At 43.3% G+C, this 16,992-nt stretch overlaps 1 protein-coding gene and 1 long non-coding RNA gene across 5 annotated transcripts in view; one reads left to right on the top strand and one right to left on the bottom strand.

Annotated features, from left to right (window-relative positions):
- Nucleotides 1-16,992, top strand: part of LOC138364571 (uncharacterized) — a 47,769-nt gene that overhangs the window by 17,561 nt on the left and 13,216 nt on the right. The window contains exon 4 of one of the 2 annotated variants that reach the window (XR_011228440.1): nucleotides 2,609-2,761. The exons of the other annotated variant lie outside the window; for it this stretch is intronic. This is a non-coding gene — a long non-coding RNA (uncharacterized lncRNA). The remainder of the gene's footprint in view (nucleotides 1-2,608; nucleotides 2,762-16,992) is intronic. 2 annotated transcript variants of the gene reach the window in all.
- Nucleotides 2,040-16,992, bottom strand: part of LOC123755667 (inverted formin-2) — a 77,431-nt gene continuing 62,478 nt past the window's right edge. For 2 of the 3 annotated variants that reach the window (XM_069324242.1, XM_069324243.1), the window contains 6 exons: nucleotides 16,651-16,767; nucleotides 11,592-11,732; nucleotides 6,943-7,121; nucleotides 6,497-6,606; nucleotides 3,982-4,157; nucleotides 2,040-2,864 (listed from right to left, as the gene is read on the bottom strand). In XM_069324242.1, the coding sequence (XP_069180343.1) occupies nucleotides 2,622-2,864; nucleotides 3,982-4,157; nucleotides 6,497-6,606; nucleotides 6,943-7,121; nucleotides 11,592-11,732; nucleotides 16,651-16,767 (966 nt within the window). In that variant the 3' untranslated portion in view covers nucleotides 2,040-2,621. Of the gene's footprint in view, nucleotides 2,865-3,981; nucleotides 4,158-5,894; nucleotides 6,292-6,496; nucleotides 6,607-6,942; nucleotides 7,122-11,591; nucleotides 11,733-16,650; nucleotides 16,768-16,992 lie in introns of those variants that run through there. The other variant, XM_069324244.1, reaches the window with a different exon arrangement.

The raw sequence follows: 16,992 nt of genomic DNA, 5'->3' as shown, positions 1-16,992 counted from the left end.
ACCACTTGGCGTTATCATATCCTATCTCAACTTCATTCTTTTGGCCTTCGTGGTCATCTCCCTCTCTTTCTCCGCAGCTTCCTCTCTCGTCGTTCCTTTCGGGTGCGCCTTGGTACCGCTCTCTCTCCCCCTTTTCAGCAATACGAAGGTGTGCCCCAGGGTAGTGTTCTGAGCACTACTCTTTTTCTGGTTGCCCTCAATGGTCTTCTTTCCTCTCTTCCTTCTGGTGTCTTCTCCGCTCTCTATGTCGATGATCTTACCCTTTGTTGTCAGGGTGATGATTCGCCTCTCCTTCAACGCCGGCTTCAACTTGCGATTGATGCCGTGTCGTCTTGGGCCACAGGTCATGGCTTCAAGTTCTCTACTTCTAAGACTTGTGCCATGACTTTTACGCGGAAACGGGTTGTTCTTCGTCCCTCTTTGTCACTTTATGGTCATCCCCTTGAATACAAAGATTCCGCGAAGCTTTTAGGGTTATTCCTTGACACTCGTTTGTCTTGGTCTCCCCATATCTCTTACCTCCGTGTTGAGTGCTCTAAGTCCCTTACCCTCCTTCGGGTCTTGTCCCATACTTCTTGGGGGGCAGATAGGCGCACTCTCCTTGCTTTACATTCCTCTCTCGTCCTGTCTAAGCTCGATTATGGTTGCCCTGCTTACTCGTCTGCTTCTCCTTCTACTCTTCGCCGTCTTGATGCTTTGCACCATACTGGGTTGCGCCTCAGTTCTGGTGCCTTTCGTTCGACTCCCGTCCTTAGCTTGTATGTTGACACTGGCTTCCTGTCTCTCCAGGACCGCCGTGATCGCTACTGTCTTCGGTATCTTGCGCGGTCCTTGCAACATCCTTCCTCTCGTCTCTGTCGTGCTTTAACTTTTACCCCTCCTGCGGTTCCTGTTCCTCTTCACCACCTCCCTCTTTCTGTCCGGTTATCTCGCCTGCAGGATTCTCTTTCCGTTCGTATTTCTGATGTTTCTCCTCGTGTTGTTCCTTCTTTGCCCCCGTGGAGGGTCCCTCTTCCGCGGTTTTGTACATCCTTGACTCGCATCACTAAAGCTTTTACCCCTCCTACAGTTCTCAAACGCCTTTTCCTCGAGCACTTTTCTTCTCACTCCCGCTCCGTTTCTGTCTTCACCGATGGGTCTAAGTCAGCGGACGGTGTTGGCTACTCTGTTGTTTTTCCTGATCGCACTTATATGTGTCGCTTGCCTCCGGAGACTAGCATCTTTACAGCGGAACTTTATGCTATTCTCTATGCTCTTCGTCTCCTACTTTCTCGTTGTCAGTCTTCCTTTGTAGTTGTTGTTGACTCTCGTAGTGCCCTCATGGCTCTCGGGTCCTTTAATCCAGTTCATCCAGTGGTTGTCGAGATCCAGCATTGGCTGTTTCTCGTTCATAGTAAATTTAGGTCGGTTGAGTTTTGTTGGGTTCCCAGCCATATTGGTGTGTCTTTAAATGAGCGTGCGGATGCTGCCGCCAAGGAAGCTGTCCGCTCTTGTCCCATCTCTCGTAAGGGCATTCCGTATTCCGACTTTTACCCGGTTATCCATTCCTCAGTCCTTACCCGTTGGCAGGCTTCTTGGTTGTCTGTTACTGGTAACAAGCTACGTACTCTTAAATGTTGTGTTTCCTCGTGGCAGTCCTCCTTCCACCGTAACCGGCGGTGGGAAACAGCTCTGGCGAGGTTGCGTATTGGCCATACTCGCTTAACCCATGGTCACTTGATGGAGCGCCGCCCTGCTCCTTATTGTCCTAGTTGCATTGTCCCTCTTACGGTCGTGCATGTCCTTCTTGAATGTCCTGACTTCCAGGACGAGCGTATGTCTTGCTTTCCGACCGCCCCTCGCGGTCACCTGTCCCTCGATAGAATTCTTGGTGACTCGGATACTTTTGATATCGTTCGCCTTATGCGTTTTTGTTCTCGTATTGGCATCCTTGGTGATATTTAGCGCCCTCTGATTATTTTGCGTATTTGATGGTGCTACATAGCCTTCCCGGTTTGGTGCCTTCTTTTGATAATTACTTACTTTAGTTAAAATATCAGTTTGTTTTATTTTTGATAATTTTAATGTTTAATTTGTCAGTGTTTGCAAACAAGTTAAATTGTGTAAAAAAAATTCCCAAGCATCAGCAGAATGATAGGGACAAAGGTACAGGATCAAGAACCACCGATTCATATAAAAATGTGTGTGTGATTATTTCCTGTAACCAAAATTAAGTACTGTAATTGCACACATACATATATATATATATATACAAATTTGCTTTGTGTTAAAAGTTTATATCAATATAAAAACTCATTAGCAAATATCCATTGCCATGGACAAATAAAATGCTTCAGTGGTAAAGCCGGAGAGTGGTGGGAACCACCACTTAACATCGTTAATAGCAAGCAAAGTACATTTGTGGATTTTATATCATTCATACATAGTAATAAAAAATCAAGAGGAAAACTGCATTTTTTTTTTTTTTTGTTCTTCAGTTATTTTGTAATTTTTCATACACTGTGCATGTTCTGAATATTTTAGCTATTATTTTATATAAATATTTCCAGGTTTTATTTAAATCTTTCAAACATTATAACCTAGATAAATATATTTCTTTTTTTTTTAGAGGATAAATTTTTTCAACTGGTGACAGGAGTAGTTGGAGCCGATTTCTTGCGGAGTTTAAAATCTCCTTTCCGAATGTCGGCCAACAAGCGATCAACAACACAACTTCCACTATCCTCCAGTGGAGGCAGGGCAGAGCCTCTTTTTCTTAAAGGTACACCTGATGCTTGAGCTTTGGCACGTTCCTCATCCTGGCGACGTCGTTCTTCCTCTAGGTGCTTTTTGCGCTCTTCTCTTTTTCTCCTACTTTCATTTTCCTGAGAAATATGTAATATTAATATAATGTATACTGAACTTTTCATGTTTAACTCCAAAGTACAGTAGAGTCTACTCAATTTGTTGAGTCTACTGTACTCCAAAATACAGTATATATATAAAATCTACTTTTATATATATAAAATAAACTTTTTGTTACATTTAAAACTTCTCAAAATATTACACATGTTACTGGTTTTGGAAGAATATACTTTTCAGTTACCAAAATTTCCACTAACACAATCTATTGCACCTTCTTGTGTGTTTATGTACCCAGTGTGTGTGTGTGTATATCTATACTGTATTATAATATCTCTGTCCAAAGTTGGAAGCCAGATTCCAGATACCTCACCCTAATTGCTAGAGGAAATGGTCTGGGGTATGGGTTAAACATAGGCTGGTTGGGGTCACCAGAATTCAAAAGGGAACATCATATCAGGGTCACATTAAACCCCCCACGACGATTTTTGACACTGTCCGCCAGCTGCACAGAAATTTCCTCTCCCTCACTTCCGACACAATGAATTATACAGTACTGTATTATTATTTAAAGCAAGTTATTATTTGTTTTATTTCTTTAAGATTTAACATATATTACCTTTCTTCTCATTTAGTAATGATTCATTATAATTGTTATCTGAATTATTCAAAGTTTTACCTGAAATGCATTGTGTAATACAGTAGTGGCTTCATTTTATGTGAAACCCCTGTACCAACAATTGTATCTTTGTCTTATGCTCTTTGTATGCACATTCTTATGAGTAAATTATTATTATTATTAATTATTATCATTTATTATTACTATTTTTCATTTGGGGGGGGGGAAGGGTGGAGGTAAGTATAAGAGAAGATATGGGTTCTGTAGCACAGTGGTCTAGGTACTCTGTTCTCAACCTAGGAACCTTGGTTCAATTCCCAAACCGGACAAAATTGAAATGGACACGTTTTCTTTCATACGATGCATCTGTTTGCCTAGAAGTAAACTAGGTACCCAGAAGTAAGGCAATTGTTGTGGGTTGCATCCTGGGAAAGGACAAATGTCTTCCAGTCCCTGACAACAAATTATTTGCAAGTCATACAGATATACACATACAAAGTAATTACACTTATGGTACAAACCTTCTTGGCATCGATAACCTTGGTGTTGAGTGTGTGGAAGACTCCAACACAATCCTCCAGACGAAATTTTGACTCATCCTCACAAAAGTATTGAGCTAATTTGACTCGTGAGCGTTCAATTTCCTGTAAACTAAGCTCAAGATCCTTTATCACCTCCTCAGCCTTCAGTGTGAAATCTGTTAAATGTAAACAAACGAAGTTACTATCACTATAACTACAGATTTGTATTAATTTTGTAGACTATGCCTTACAACATTATCACTAACACTTTGGTTGACCGACATTCCGTGCGTTCCTGACCGTAAATGATCTGTTCCACCCAGGCAGCTCATGGGTCTCACAGCAATGCAATAAGTGTTTACAATCATTTTACATTTTGAGAGCCATCACCCATTGTCAGGATAATTGCACTTTAAGCTGCACTTACCCCACAGGTGCAGCTGGAAGTGCAATTGTCCTGACAATGGGTGATGGCTTATATTTTGAGTGGCGAAGTCTGCCTGAAACACTATGCGTGCTAGTGGCTTTACAAGAATGTAAAATCATCAATGCTATGAACTCTCATAAACTCAATGTACCTTCTTGTATATAGATAAATAAATAAGTAAATAAATACATAAATAAATAAACAAACAAGCAACTGGGTCTCCTCCCTTCAGACCGAACTATTTCAACACAAGCATATGTCATTCTTCTGATCATTTGTGGAGTTCAAGCAGATCTCTTTGTAAGGCCTCAATATAATTTTCACTTCTCATGTTACAATAAATTTTAGTGTTATCTGCAAATCTGATGGTGTGGTTTGTAACATTCTTATCTGTTCATTGATGTATATAACAAAAAGAGTTGGCCCTAAAAAAATGAACCCTTGTGGTACCCCACAAGGGTTTCCCAAGGTGTGCCCCAAGGTGTGCCACAAGGGTGCCCCAAGGTGTGCCACAAGGGTGCCCCAAGGTGTGCCACAAGGGTACCCCAAGGTGTGGATGTTAGAGGGGCTGGTCCCAAACCTGCACACAGAAATAACATCACATGAGACCAGAAGACATGGCAGGATGTGCAGAATACCCCCGTTGAAAAGCGGAGGTGCAACAGGTACTCTGAGAGAGAACTCTATCAACATCAGAGGCCCGAGACTGTTCAACACACTTCCGCTACACATAAGGGGCATAACTGGCCGACCCCTCACAGTGTTCAAGAGAGAACTGGATAAGCACCTCCAAAGGATATCTGATCAACCAGGCTGTGACTCATATGTCAGGCTGCGAGCAGCCGCGTCCAACAGCCTGGTTGATCAGTCCAGCAACCAGGAGGCCTGGTCGACGACCGGGCCGCAGGGATGCTAAGCCCCGGAAGCACCTCAAGGTAACGTCAAGGTAGGTACCCCACTTACCACATTTCTCCAGTCAGATTCATTCCCATTTAGCATGACCCTTTATTTTCTTTGTTTTAACCATTGTTTTATCAATTCTTGTATTCTAACATTTATTCCATGTGCCTTGTAATTTCCTTGCTAGTCTTTCATGTGGGACCTTTGTCTAAAGTTTTAGCAAAGTTCATGTAAACTACATCTACCAGAAGTCCTTTGTCTGAATAGCTGGTTACCATTTCCAAAAATGTGAGCAGGTTTGTAAAATAGGATCTATTTTTAACAACCACTATGTTGCTTTGATATTACTAGATTGTTCTCTGAGAGATGGTGAATGATTCCTTCTTTAGAATTCTCTACATTAGCTTACAGATGTGTAATGTCAAGATGATCAGTTGGTAGTTTTCTGCCAAGGTCTTTCTGCATTTTTTGAAAAGGATCTACATGAACTCCACAAAGGCTCAGACGACCATTATTGAAAAATGCAAGACCTTATATATAGGGAAAGACAATATATACTACAGCTTCCATATCAAGAACTTTATTTTGCAGCAGATTTAATAGGACATGGCCCTCAATGTAATTTCCCACCAGGCAATGAAAGTGGTCATGCAGCTACAGTATACAATTTTCTCGTGCACTCTTGCCTAGATTACTAAATCCAAGCATGGAGATGTAGCTTACAAGATGACTTACTGTAATTACATTGGAAAAGATTCAGAGCAGAATGACAAAATTCATTCCAAAACTAAGTTAACTATCATACCAAGGAAGAACTGAGGCCCTTATAGCAGGGCTATAATCAATGTACCTCAACACAAGGGCTAACAGCTTCAAACTCAAGAAGCTACAATATAAGGCAAACAACAGGGGATTAGTTGTCATTTATAGGGTAATGAACACATGGAATTGCTTACCCATCAAAGGCAGTGCTTTAGTTCAAACTGAAATTGGAAAAAAATGCTATGGAATAATTCAGAAACCATTAAAAAGGAATTCTTTCAAAGACCATTAGCTTCCTGTCGCCTGTTGAGGCCACTAGAGACAGTTGCCTTCAGGTAAATTAATAGTGTATATAAATATGCTGTATCAATAAGCTATAATGCCTTCTGATTTTAAGAACATGAAAATTACTTCAGAATATCTTACCATTAAAGTGATTCTTCACATCATCTGGAGAACTCTCTAGCTTCTTGATCAGCATTGTGAGGTCTGCTCTCAGAGCTGCCACCTCACTTGTCAACCCTTCCACTGACAGCCTTAAATCAAAACGTCATAATTTACAAGAGTGGTAGTGGAAATATGTTACAGAGGCACATAGTGTGTTCAGGAACAACACTCCAAAATTTATTTAATTAAGCAAGTTACAGCACTGATAAGCTACTGTAGTTACATAACCTATTAACATAAATAAGTCAACAATATCTTCATTGTCTGTCAAACTAACATCTTGATGTGAATTTATAAAGATAAAAATTTCTTACTGTCAGAAGAAAGCAATACTTACTGCTCACAAGTCTAAGATACCATTTCCTAAGCGTAAACCTAAACATTTCCTCCTGTAATCTATTTTATGAAGCATAACAAACACCTACCTGGCAGTCTTACTTAAATCACCTAGGTCCTCAACAAAGTTCAGTATTTCCAACTTTTCTTCTTCAACATTTTGAACAACATAGTGTAATAACGTCATCCCTGGTTTGTTGGCCCGTGTTTCCCATAACTTGGATATTGTATTCAGTCGAAATCCTAAAGCATTGCCTGCATAGCTGCCCTGAAAGAGTAATTAAGCCAAAAGATGACCAGTGGATATCCATAATATCATGGAATTATAACTTTACCTTACTCTTAATTAATTCTGACTTGAATATCAACAATAATGCCTAATTTAAATCAGGTTTTCCTGAAGTGAATTATCCCAGCATGCAAAAGCAATTACAGTATTAACAATAATGGATCTCTTTATAGATATCGAGAATGAGAAATGTTAAATGAACACAGAATCCTACACTGTGGACTGCCACTTCAAATTATAATTTGCAGCCAGCATTTTATCACTAATTTCATATGCATGAGATAGTATTTTTTTAAATTTTATGAGGATAACCATTCAACTTCTAAGCTATTTAAAAATCTGACATCATAATGCACATAGAAAAAACCAGCGTTGAATGTAATGAAATGCCATTTTCTGGCTGAGACTTGGAGGCTTCCCAGAACTATCCAGGCTGATATGTATATCACTAAACTTGGCATCAGTCAGAATGTGTATGGAGTTCTAGGCTTACCAGGGACCACAAGCCAGAACCTGGCCCACTCAGAGAGTCACACCAGAGAGGTCTGGTTCTTCAAGGAACCAGACACAATAAGAATTCCAGAGAACAACACAGAGCACATAGAGGTGTCTAGAGACGAAGTGGAAAAAGTGCTCAAGGCACTAAGTAAGAACAAAGCAGTTGGTCCAGATGGAGTTTCACCATGGGTTCTGAAAGAATGTGCACCTGAGCTCAGCATTCCGCTTCAGCTGATTTTTCAGACATCCCTGTGTACAGGAGTCGTAGCAGATGTGTGGAAAAAGGCTAACATAGTTCCAATCTACAAAAGTGGCAGCAGGGAAGACCCCCTCAATTATAGACCTGTATCATTGACAAGTGTAATAGTCAAAATATTGGAAAAAATAATAAAAACTAAATGGGTAGAACACCTGAGAAAGGATATAATATCAAACAGACAGTATGGTTTTCGATCTGGAAGATCCTGTGTATCGAATTTACTGAATTTCTATGATCGAGCCACAGAGATTTTACAGGAAAGAGAAGGTTGGGTTGACTGCATCTATCTGGACCTAAAAAAGGCTTTTGATAAGAGTTCCACACAAGAGGTTGTTCTGGAAACTGGAACATATAGGAGGGGTGACAGGTAAGCTTTTAACATGCATGAAAAATTTTCTGACATAGAAAAATGAGGGCAGTAATCAGAGGCAATGTATCAGACTGGAGGAAAGTCACAAGTGGAGTACCACAGGGTTCAGTTCTTGCACCAGTGATGTTCATTGTCTACATAAATGATCTACCAGATGGAATACAGAATTATATTAACATGTCTGCTGATGATGCTAAGATTACACACAGAAATCACACTAATGCTAAGATAATAGGAAGGATAAGAAACTTAGATGATTGTAATGCCTTCCAAGAAGACGTGGACAAAGTAAGTATATGGAACACCACTTGGCAAATGGAATTTAATGTGAATAAATGCCATGTTATGGAATGTGGAATAGGAGAACATAGACCCCACACAACTTATATATTATGTGAGAAATCTTTACAGAATTCTGATAAAGAAAGAGATCTAAGAGTGATTCTAAATAGAAAACTATCACCTGAGGACCACATAAAGAATGTTGTGCAAGGGGCCTATGCTACACTTTCTAATTTCAGAAATTCTTTTAAATACATGGATGGAGAAATACTAAAGAAATTGTTCACGACTTTTGTTAGACCAAAGCTGGAATATGCAGCGGTTGTATGGTGCCCTTATCTTAAGAAGCACATCAACAAACTGGAAAAGGTGCAATGACATGCCACAAAGTGGCTCCCAGAAATGAAGGACAAGAGCTACGAGAAGAGGTTAGAGGCATTAAATACTAGTATGCCAAAATTAGAAGACAGATGAAAGAGAGGTGATATGATCACTACGTACAAAATAATAACAGGAATTGACAAAATTGATAGGGAAGAATTCCTGAGACCTGAAACTTCAAGAACAAGAGGTCATAGATTTAAACTAACAAAACAAAGCTGTCGGAGAAATATAAGAAAATTCACTTTTGTAAACCGAGTGGTAGACGGTTGGAACAAGTTAAGTGAGAAGGTGGTGGAGGCCAAAACCGTCAGTAGTTTCAAAGCATTATATGCCAAAGAGTGCTGGGTAGATGGGACATCACGAGCGTAGCTCTAATCCTGTAACTACACTTAGGTGATTACAAGGAACAATGGCCTATAGAAATACACATGTGATTTGGAGCATTCTATATCTGCCAGTGATCGGGACAGGCACCCAGAAAGTTAAGCGCCTCAAAACAAACCCCTATTCTTGTTAAAACAACGAAAATAGACAAATAAGTGGATAGAACTCCCCAAATGAAAACGATCAAACAAGTACGACGTCACATGAGCCACGCTACACCTCTGCGCAGCTCCCCCCTCCTCGGGAGGGGGAAGGGGAAGCCCCAGACCCACCGTTCTGGCAATCCAACATCCAGTTCTTAGGCTGGATGTCAAAACATGCAAAAAACTGCCAACCAGGGGGAGGGGGGGAGGGGGTTGCTGGGGAGTCTCCAGGTCTCACCCCTTAAAATGGCATTTCATTACATTCAATGCTGGTTTTCTGGGGAAGCCCTTTCGGCTTCCCGGAGCTACCTCACCAAAGACAAAAACTAGAAAGACTCACCTGGAGGTGGTCAGAGCTCGCACCTCAACTTGAAGTCAAGACAACTGGCTGCAACCGCCGACCCAAAGCGACACAGGCCCGACTAGGCCAAGGAACATTCACGAGGTAGTGTGCAGCCAGGACCCTGTTCCACTGCCAGAAACCCTGTGCTCGAATGTCAACCCAAGACATGTTACCAAAGATGGCAGCAAGCGCAGCAAACTTGTGAATGTCATGGGCATGGGAAGAGCCTGCAGGCTGGCTAGACTGAATAACCCTGCAAACGACCAGAGACCCAAACCCGAGAACAGGAAAGAAAGAAAACTGGATCAGCCCAAAGCGTGTCCCCTGCAACAAAAGCTGTGATGCGCAAATAATGGCCAAAAGCCGCAACTATACACAACAAAAGATGCACCACCAGCCCAACCAACCAAGCATCAACAACCCAAGGACCCCTCTGGAGAGCAGCAGTCTCATTCTTTGCCAGAAAAGAAGGAGAAGGCTGCAAATGAACAAACCTATCACCACGACCAAAAGAGCAGAAACCCCTGCGCCGGAGGAGAGCATGAAGCTATCCATCCTGACCCCTGGAGGCCAATGCCAACAAGAAAAGAGCGTTGGAAAAACAATCCTGAACCGAAGGGGCCACAACAAACCGAGGCGAAGATAGAAACGAGAGCACTCTGTCCAAAGACCAGGACAGCTCAGGCGGCACAAGAGCAGGCCGGAGGTGAAACAACGCCTGGGCCAGCTTGCGAAACGGCGCAGAAGTAACATCAATCAATCCAGGAGCCAAAGCAATCTCCTTTGGCTCCACCAATGCCACACAATATGAAACGACAGTATGTGTCAAGACGACGGTCTCAAACCTCAATGAAAGAAGGACAAGACGATGTCAACAAAAGGCAGGACACCTACGAACAGACAAAAAGAAAAAGGAAGGACCGCCAGCAAAACCCTATACTGCCGCCAGGACGAAGCATGCAGGTGGAACACCATCAACGAAGCCACCTGATCACCAAAAAGATGGTGAGAGACTAGTCAGAATTACCGGATTTGAAGACTTGAGGAGAAGACCGAACCAGCCCCTTCACAGACTGGACCGATCGTTTGAAAGAGGCAGAGCTGTGGGAAAACCCCTGGGTGCGGACACCGAGCAAGCAGCACCCGAAATCAAGGCTGGCAAGGAACCAGAAGGAACATCTGCCAGGGAACCAGGAACCCAATCACATCAGCCTGAGAACTGGTGGTTGGATCGCTGGAGTGGTGGGTTTGGGGGTCTCCCTTTCCCCACCTAGGGAGGGGGAGAGCTGCAAAGACATTCGGCACAGCTCGTGTAAAGTCATGCTTGTTTGCTCTTTTTCATTTGGGGAGTTCTGTCCACTCGTTTGTCTATTTTCGTTGTTTTAACTAGAATTGGGATTTGTTTTGAGGCACTTACCTTTCTGGGTGCCTGTCCCGGTCGATGACAGATACAGAATACTCCAAATCACATGTGCATTTCTATAGGCCATTGCTCCTTGTGCCTCTCTGAGGGGGGCCAGGTTCTGTCCTAGAACTCCATACACACTGACTGAAGTCAAAGTTTAGTGATATACATATCAGCCTGGATAGCTCCGGGGAGCCGAAGGGGCTCCCCACCAGAAAAGTATTGAAAACTGATAAGCATCAATAGTACATAGTATATACTGTAGCAATTTGCCCACAGGAGAAAATTACAGATTAATTGGAACCGCATAAGAGTTAAGCCACACAATAATATGGAAGCAAAACATCACCAATAATTTAGAGTATAACATTAGAAACCTACCATGTTGATGAAATTTCCAATTGTAAGGATATAAGCAAAGAAATCTCTGATGACCTCATTATTGAGAAGTTTGTCACATGTGGTGAGGAGCATCTTAATTTGTGGCTTGAGGTAGTCTGCGGCTGGATATAGTTCTTCCATCTGGGAATATAAGCCAGTGTTATTTCAATAATAATAATAATAATAATAATAATAATAAAATAATTAACAATAATAATAATACTGCAATAATAAATTATTATTAATAATAATAATAATAATAAATTATTAATGATAAATTAATAATAATGATAAATTAATACTAATACTACTACTACTACTACTACTACTACTAATAATAATAATAATAATAATAATTATAATAATAATGTACAGAACATTATACAGTGGTTAATTAGTAGTTACAAAGAGTGCATATTTAATAAAGGCACTTGTATGCAAAGTGTATTGGGCATCCTGGTAACTTAAGCTAGTTCAGTTAAAATATTTTTAGGCTTAATGAGGTCAACACCTAATCTAAATGAGAAGCAGAACAATATATGAATTGTTCTAGTAATTTAGTAAATAATATACAGATTTTAAGTGATACTAATTGATGAGATGCACAGATAAGTATACTGGTATTAAATATGTATATTATCTCAGCCTGCCTTTCTTCCATCAAAGATGAAGCACAAACAACCCTCGTCTCACATCTGAGAATTATTTTCCTGAATTTACCTGAGAGTTACCATCTTTAGTGGCCTGAACAGAAAGGAAGTCCGTAGCTTATCAATTAGGCTCTTCCCATTATTCTTATTTTTTTTCCAGCTGAAATTTAAATTGATGTCTTGGCATTTACAGCATCAGCAAATGCAGAAGGGTATTCCATAGGTTTATTACCCAGAGGTGAATAAGCATCTTCTGTTTTCTGTCCTACACTGTGGGCTGTTGCCTTCAACAGTAAAAAAAAAAAAAAAAAAAAGTGGTTTGTTGAGCTTGTTTAACTGCTGATATCTGCCATGCATAAACTTAAAGAAAACTGTAATCTGTTTATTTAATTAAAATTTCTACTGCTGTTCTGTTGCATTTTCTACTGTTCTATCCATCATGTCATTATCATCATTCTCTTTCTTTTTTCAGTTCAAATTTATTCAATTTGATCTCAATTAGTATTAAGTTTTTGTCAAATTTTTTTCCCCACACCATGCCCAAATATGCTGTGCGTATTAGCGGCTTCAGGCAGTGTATGTACTAGCTTTATGTATTAATCCGACATCATGTTTGTAACTCATTTTCAATGTACATTATGTACAATAACTTTACCTGAATAAATATCTTTTCTTATATAGTAAACAGTGATTTCATGCTATTAGAGCATTTTATTTTAATTTTCACTAACAAACTTGGTCTATCAAACAAATTCTTCAATAATTTTTTTTTTCCAGAAAATGATTTCACTGCATACGAACTCATTTGTGCCAATATTTTTTGTAACCTCTTTTCTGGGGGAGCCCCTTCGGCTCCCCGGGGCTCGACGACTGGCTGATCTCGGCTCCCAGCAGGTCCAGGCTGATATGCTAATGTCAGACATTGGCATCAGTCATGTGTATGGAATTCTGTGGGCCTACAGGGGACCACGAGCCAGAACCTGGCCCCCTCAGAGAGGCATGGGGAGCAATGGCCTATAGAAACCCCTGTGTGGTTAGAAGCATTTTATATGCCATCGACCGGGTCAGGCACCCAGAAAGGTAAGCATCCCAAAACAAACCCTGATTCTGGTGAAAATTGCTACAAAAAGCCGAACAAGTGAATAGAACTCCCCAAAAAGAAACAAGCAAACAAGCATGTCATCACACGTCGCCGCACCGCTGTCTGCGCAGCTACCCCTTCCCCGGGAGGGGGAAGGGGGAGCCATAGACCCCCTCGCCGGCCATCCACCCTTCAGTTCTGAGGCTGGACATCAAAACATGTGAAAATCCGCTGACCGAGGGAAGGGAGGGATGCCGGGGACCATCAGGGTCTCACCCAGAAAATGACGTTTCATTACATTCAATGCTGGTTTTCTGGGGTGGGGGGGGGGGGGGGGGAGAGGCCCCTTTGGCTCCTCGGAGCTAACTACCCACAGAGGAAATTTATAGGGACTTACTTGGGAGGTGGTCGCTGCTCACTCCTCAACCTGAAGTCGTGACAACTGGCTGCAACTGCCGACCCAAAGCGACACAGGCCCGACTAGACCCAGAAACGTTCACGAGGTAGCATGCAGCCAAGACACTGTTCGACCACCAAAAACCCCGCTCCCGAATGTCAGCCGAGGACATACTACCAAAGACAGCAGCAAGAGCAGTGAACTTACGAACGTCATGGGTACAGGGATAGATCGCAGGCTGGCTAGCCTTAATAACTTTGAGAATGAGCTGGGAAACCCGCACCCGTGAACAGGGAAGGAGGGAAACCGGATCAACCCAAAGCGCGTCCCGGACACAGAAGCTGTGGTGCACAAAGAATGGCGAAGGGTTGCAACCGGACACTAAGGATGATGCACACCCGGCCTGACCAACCAAGCATCAACTACAAGGACCCCTCCGGAAAGCAGCCATCTCATTTTTCGCCAGAAAAGAAGGAGACAGCTGCAGACGAGCAAACCGATCGCCACGACCAAAGGAGTATAAACCCCTGCGCCAGAGGAGAGCATGAAGCTCCCTGACCCGATCCCCAAAGGCCAATGCCAACAGGAAAAGAGCCTTCGAGAAACAATCCTGAACAGAAGGGGCCACAAGAAACCGAGGAGGAGAGAGAAAAGACCAATGTCCAATGACCAGGACGGCTCAGGCGACACATGAGCAGGCCAGAGGTGAAACAACGCACGAGACAGTTTGTGAAACGGCGCAAAAGTAACATCAATATCGAAAGCAAGCTGAAGCGGCTCCGCCAGCGCTGCACGATACGAGTCTACAGTATTCGGCATAAGATGATGGTCCTCGAACAACCAAGAGAGAAAGGACAACACCACCCGAACCGAAAGCGAAGCACAACGACGAAGAGTCAAGAAGAACTGGTAGGACTGCCAGGAAACTTCATACTGCTGCCAAGACGAGGCCCGCAGGTGGGACACTAACAAGGAAGCCACCTGATCACCATAGAGATGATGATAAACTTGAGTCAAAAATACCATATGTGACGACTCAAGGAGAACGAACCAGCCACATGACACACCGGTCCGATCTGCTAGAAAAGGCGGCGCCGCAGGAAAACCTCTGGGTTCGGACACCAAGCAAGCAGCACCTGAAACTACAGCTGAGCCGGCCACCACGGCCAAGAGGACTACTCTTCCCTGGTATTTCTCCACGCAAGTCAAGACCAGGAGCAACAGCCGAACCGGGGGGAAAGAGGTACAGGAACCCCCAGCTCGACCAGTCTTGCCAAAAAGCATTGTAATTTTGCTCTACGCGAGGTTTCTGTCTACGCTGAGATGTCTTTAGGACACCTGTGTTGTCATTTGACAGGTGTACCACCCCAGTCAAACGCCCCACCTGATAATGTCCTCAGAGCGGATCATGGCGGGTGTAATTGCCCGGGAGGCCGGAGGAGGCCACAGCCAGGAAACGAACCAACCCGAAGACGCAGTGCCACGAACCCCATACGCCAGGAGAGAAGGCAAGCTCCAAAACTGGGACACTCGCTCGTCGGTCATCGGCTTTCCGTCACTTAGGGCTAGAAACAGGAGGGACTCGCAGTCCGAGAAGGGTGCCACATACAGTACAGCGGAAGGCGCCGCAACGACACCGACTCATAGAGGTCCACCTCCGGGCGCCCGAACGTTTGGCAGCGCCAACAGAAGGAGTCAGCGTCAACCACTCATTCCATGGACAGGGGAACGAAACGAGACAGGCTGTCTGCCAAGACGTTGGACACACCCCGAACGTGAACCGCCAGGAGAGCCAAATCCCGAGAACTCAGCAGATGAGTTACTCAAAGCGACCAGTGCCAAAGAGCCAAGGACCGCATTGAACCCCCTCGGTTCAGGCAATGAACCATCGGGGAGCAGTACGAATGGAGCAGAATCGTCGACCCATGGGTAACTCGAATCCTCCGAAGAGTAAACCACACTGCCGCGAACTCCTGCACTGTGCTGTGGGCCCGATGAAAGGATGGACCCCACCGCCCCTGGCCTGCCTGGTGAGCACTGGTCGCAAAGCCCCAGCCGAGAGAAGACGCGTCCGTGAACACATCGAGCGAGGGCTCAGGCAGACGTCAAGGCACTGAACTCCGAAAAATCCGAAAGAGGAAGCCAGTAACGCAGCAGTCGAAGTAAGGCCCCCGGGGCCCGAACCCAGCAATCACGAGAGAGGCGGAAGGGATGTCCCCGAAGGAACCAGAACAGACGACAAAGCCAAACCCTACCCTGCAGGTAGACAAAGTAGACATCATCGCAAAGTTCAAGCTCCCGCACAGACCCTCGAACAACCGCCAGGTGACCCGGGAGCCCCTCAGAAACAGGCGCATGCAGGACCACAGCCGAAGGAGGGACTCCGGAGGAAGAGACAAGGAAGTGGTCCGAGAGTCCCACACAAGACCCAGCCAGGTCCGAACCTGGGAGGGAACCAGATAGGACTTCCTCCAGTTCACCAAGAGCCCAAACCTGGCAAGCTGGGAAAGAACCAAATCCCTGGCCAGCAGACAAGCGGACCAGCTGGGAGCCCAGACCAGCCAGTCATTGAGCTCCGGGGTGCCTCCGGGTCTCACCCAGAAAATGGCGTTTCATTACATTCAACACTGGTTTTTTGTTAAAGAGCTTAGTTTCCTCACCAACCCATCTTTACCAATGTCTGATCTTCCCCACACTGCACTTTACAACACAATATTAATTTAACTGCAAGCTACAGTATTTAGAACTTTTTTATCTAGCATTTATAACAATCATCTACATTCATGACACACACACTTCTAAATTAATACCCAAAACATCCACATGAGTAGGAAAGTGACAATTTTTCAGTCTATACCCTTGTCAAGTTGCGACTTCTTTGAATTTGCTGAAATAGCAACTCATCATCAAGTGCTAGCTGTCAATACAGACCTGAATCATGCCTTCAATCCGAACTTGGAATTTGGGGATCTTAATGAGCTCGTGGTAGAACTTTTCTGCATTTCCGAGCTTCTCTACATCCCCTTCATATTCCTTGACCATCGCCACCTGTTGGAATGCTCAGTTTTTAGAATATATTGGTTGACAGGAGAATACAAAATGTAACAAGAGTATTCTCAAATCTTTGTGTGGTGGTCGGTGAGCAACATCTCCAATAAAACTGTATAGATTTAATTAAATTTTTTAGTGTTTATATACACAGTGCAATATATAATATAATACACAGACTAATCACACTAATGTGACTGCATCAATGAGAAAATCTGTAGGAGC

The sequence above is a fragment of the Procambarus clarkii genome, chromosome 14 (genome assembly GCF_040958095.1).
Source record: "Procambarus clarkii isolate CNS0578487 chromosome 14, FALCON_Pclarkii_2.0, whole genome shotgun sequence".
Taxonomy (NCBI): Eukaryota; Metazoa; Arthropoda; class Malacostraca; order Decapoda; family Cambaridae; genus Procambarus; species Procambarus clarkii.
Note: the sequence above shows the minus strand (reverse complement) of the source record. Positions and strands in the feature narration are given on the sequence as shown.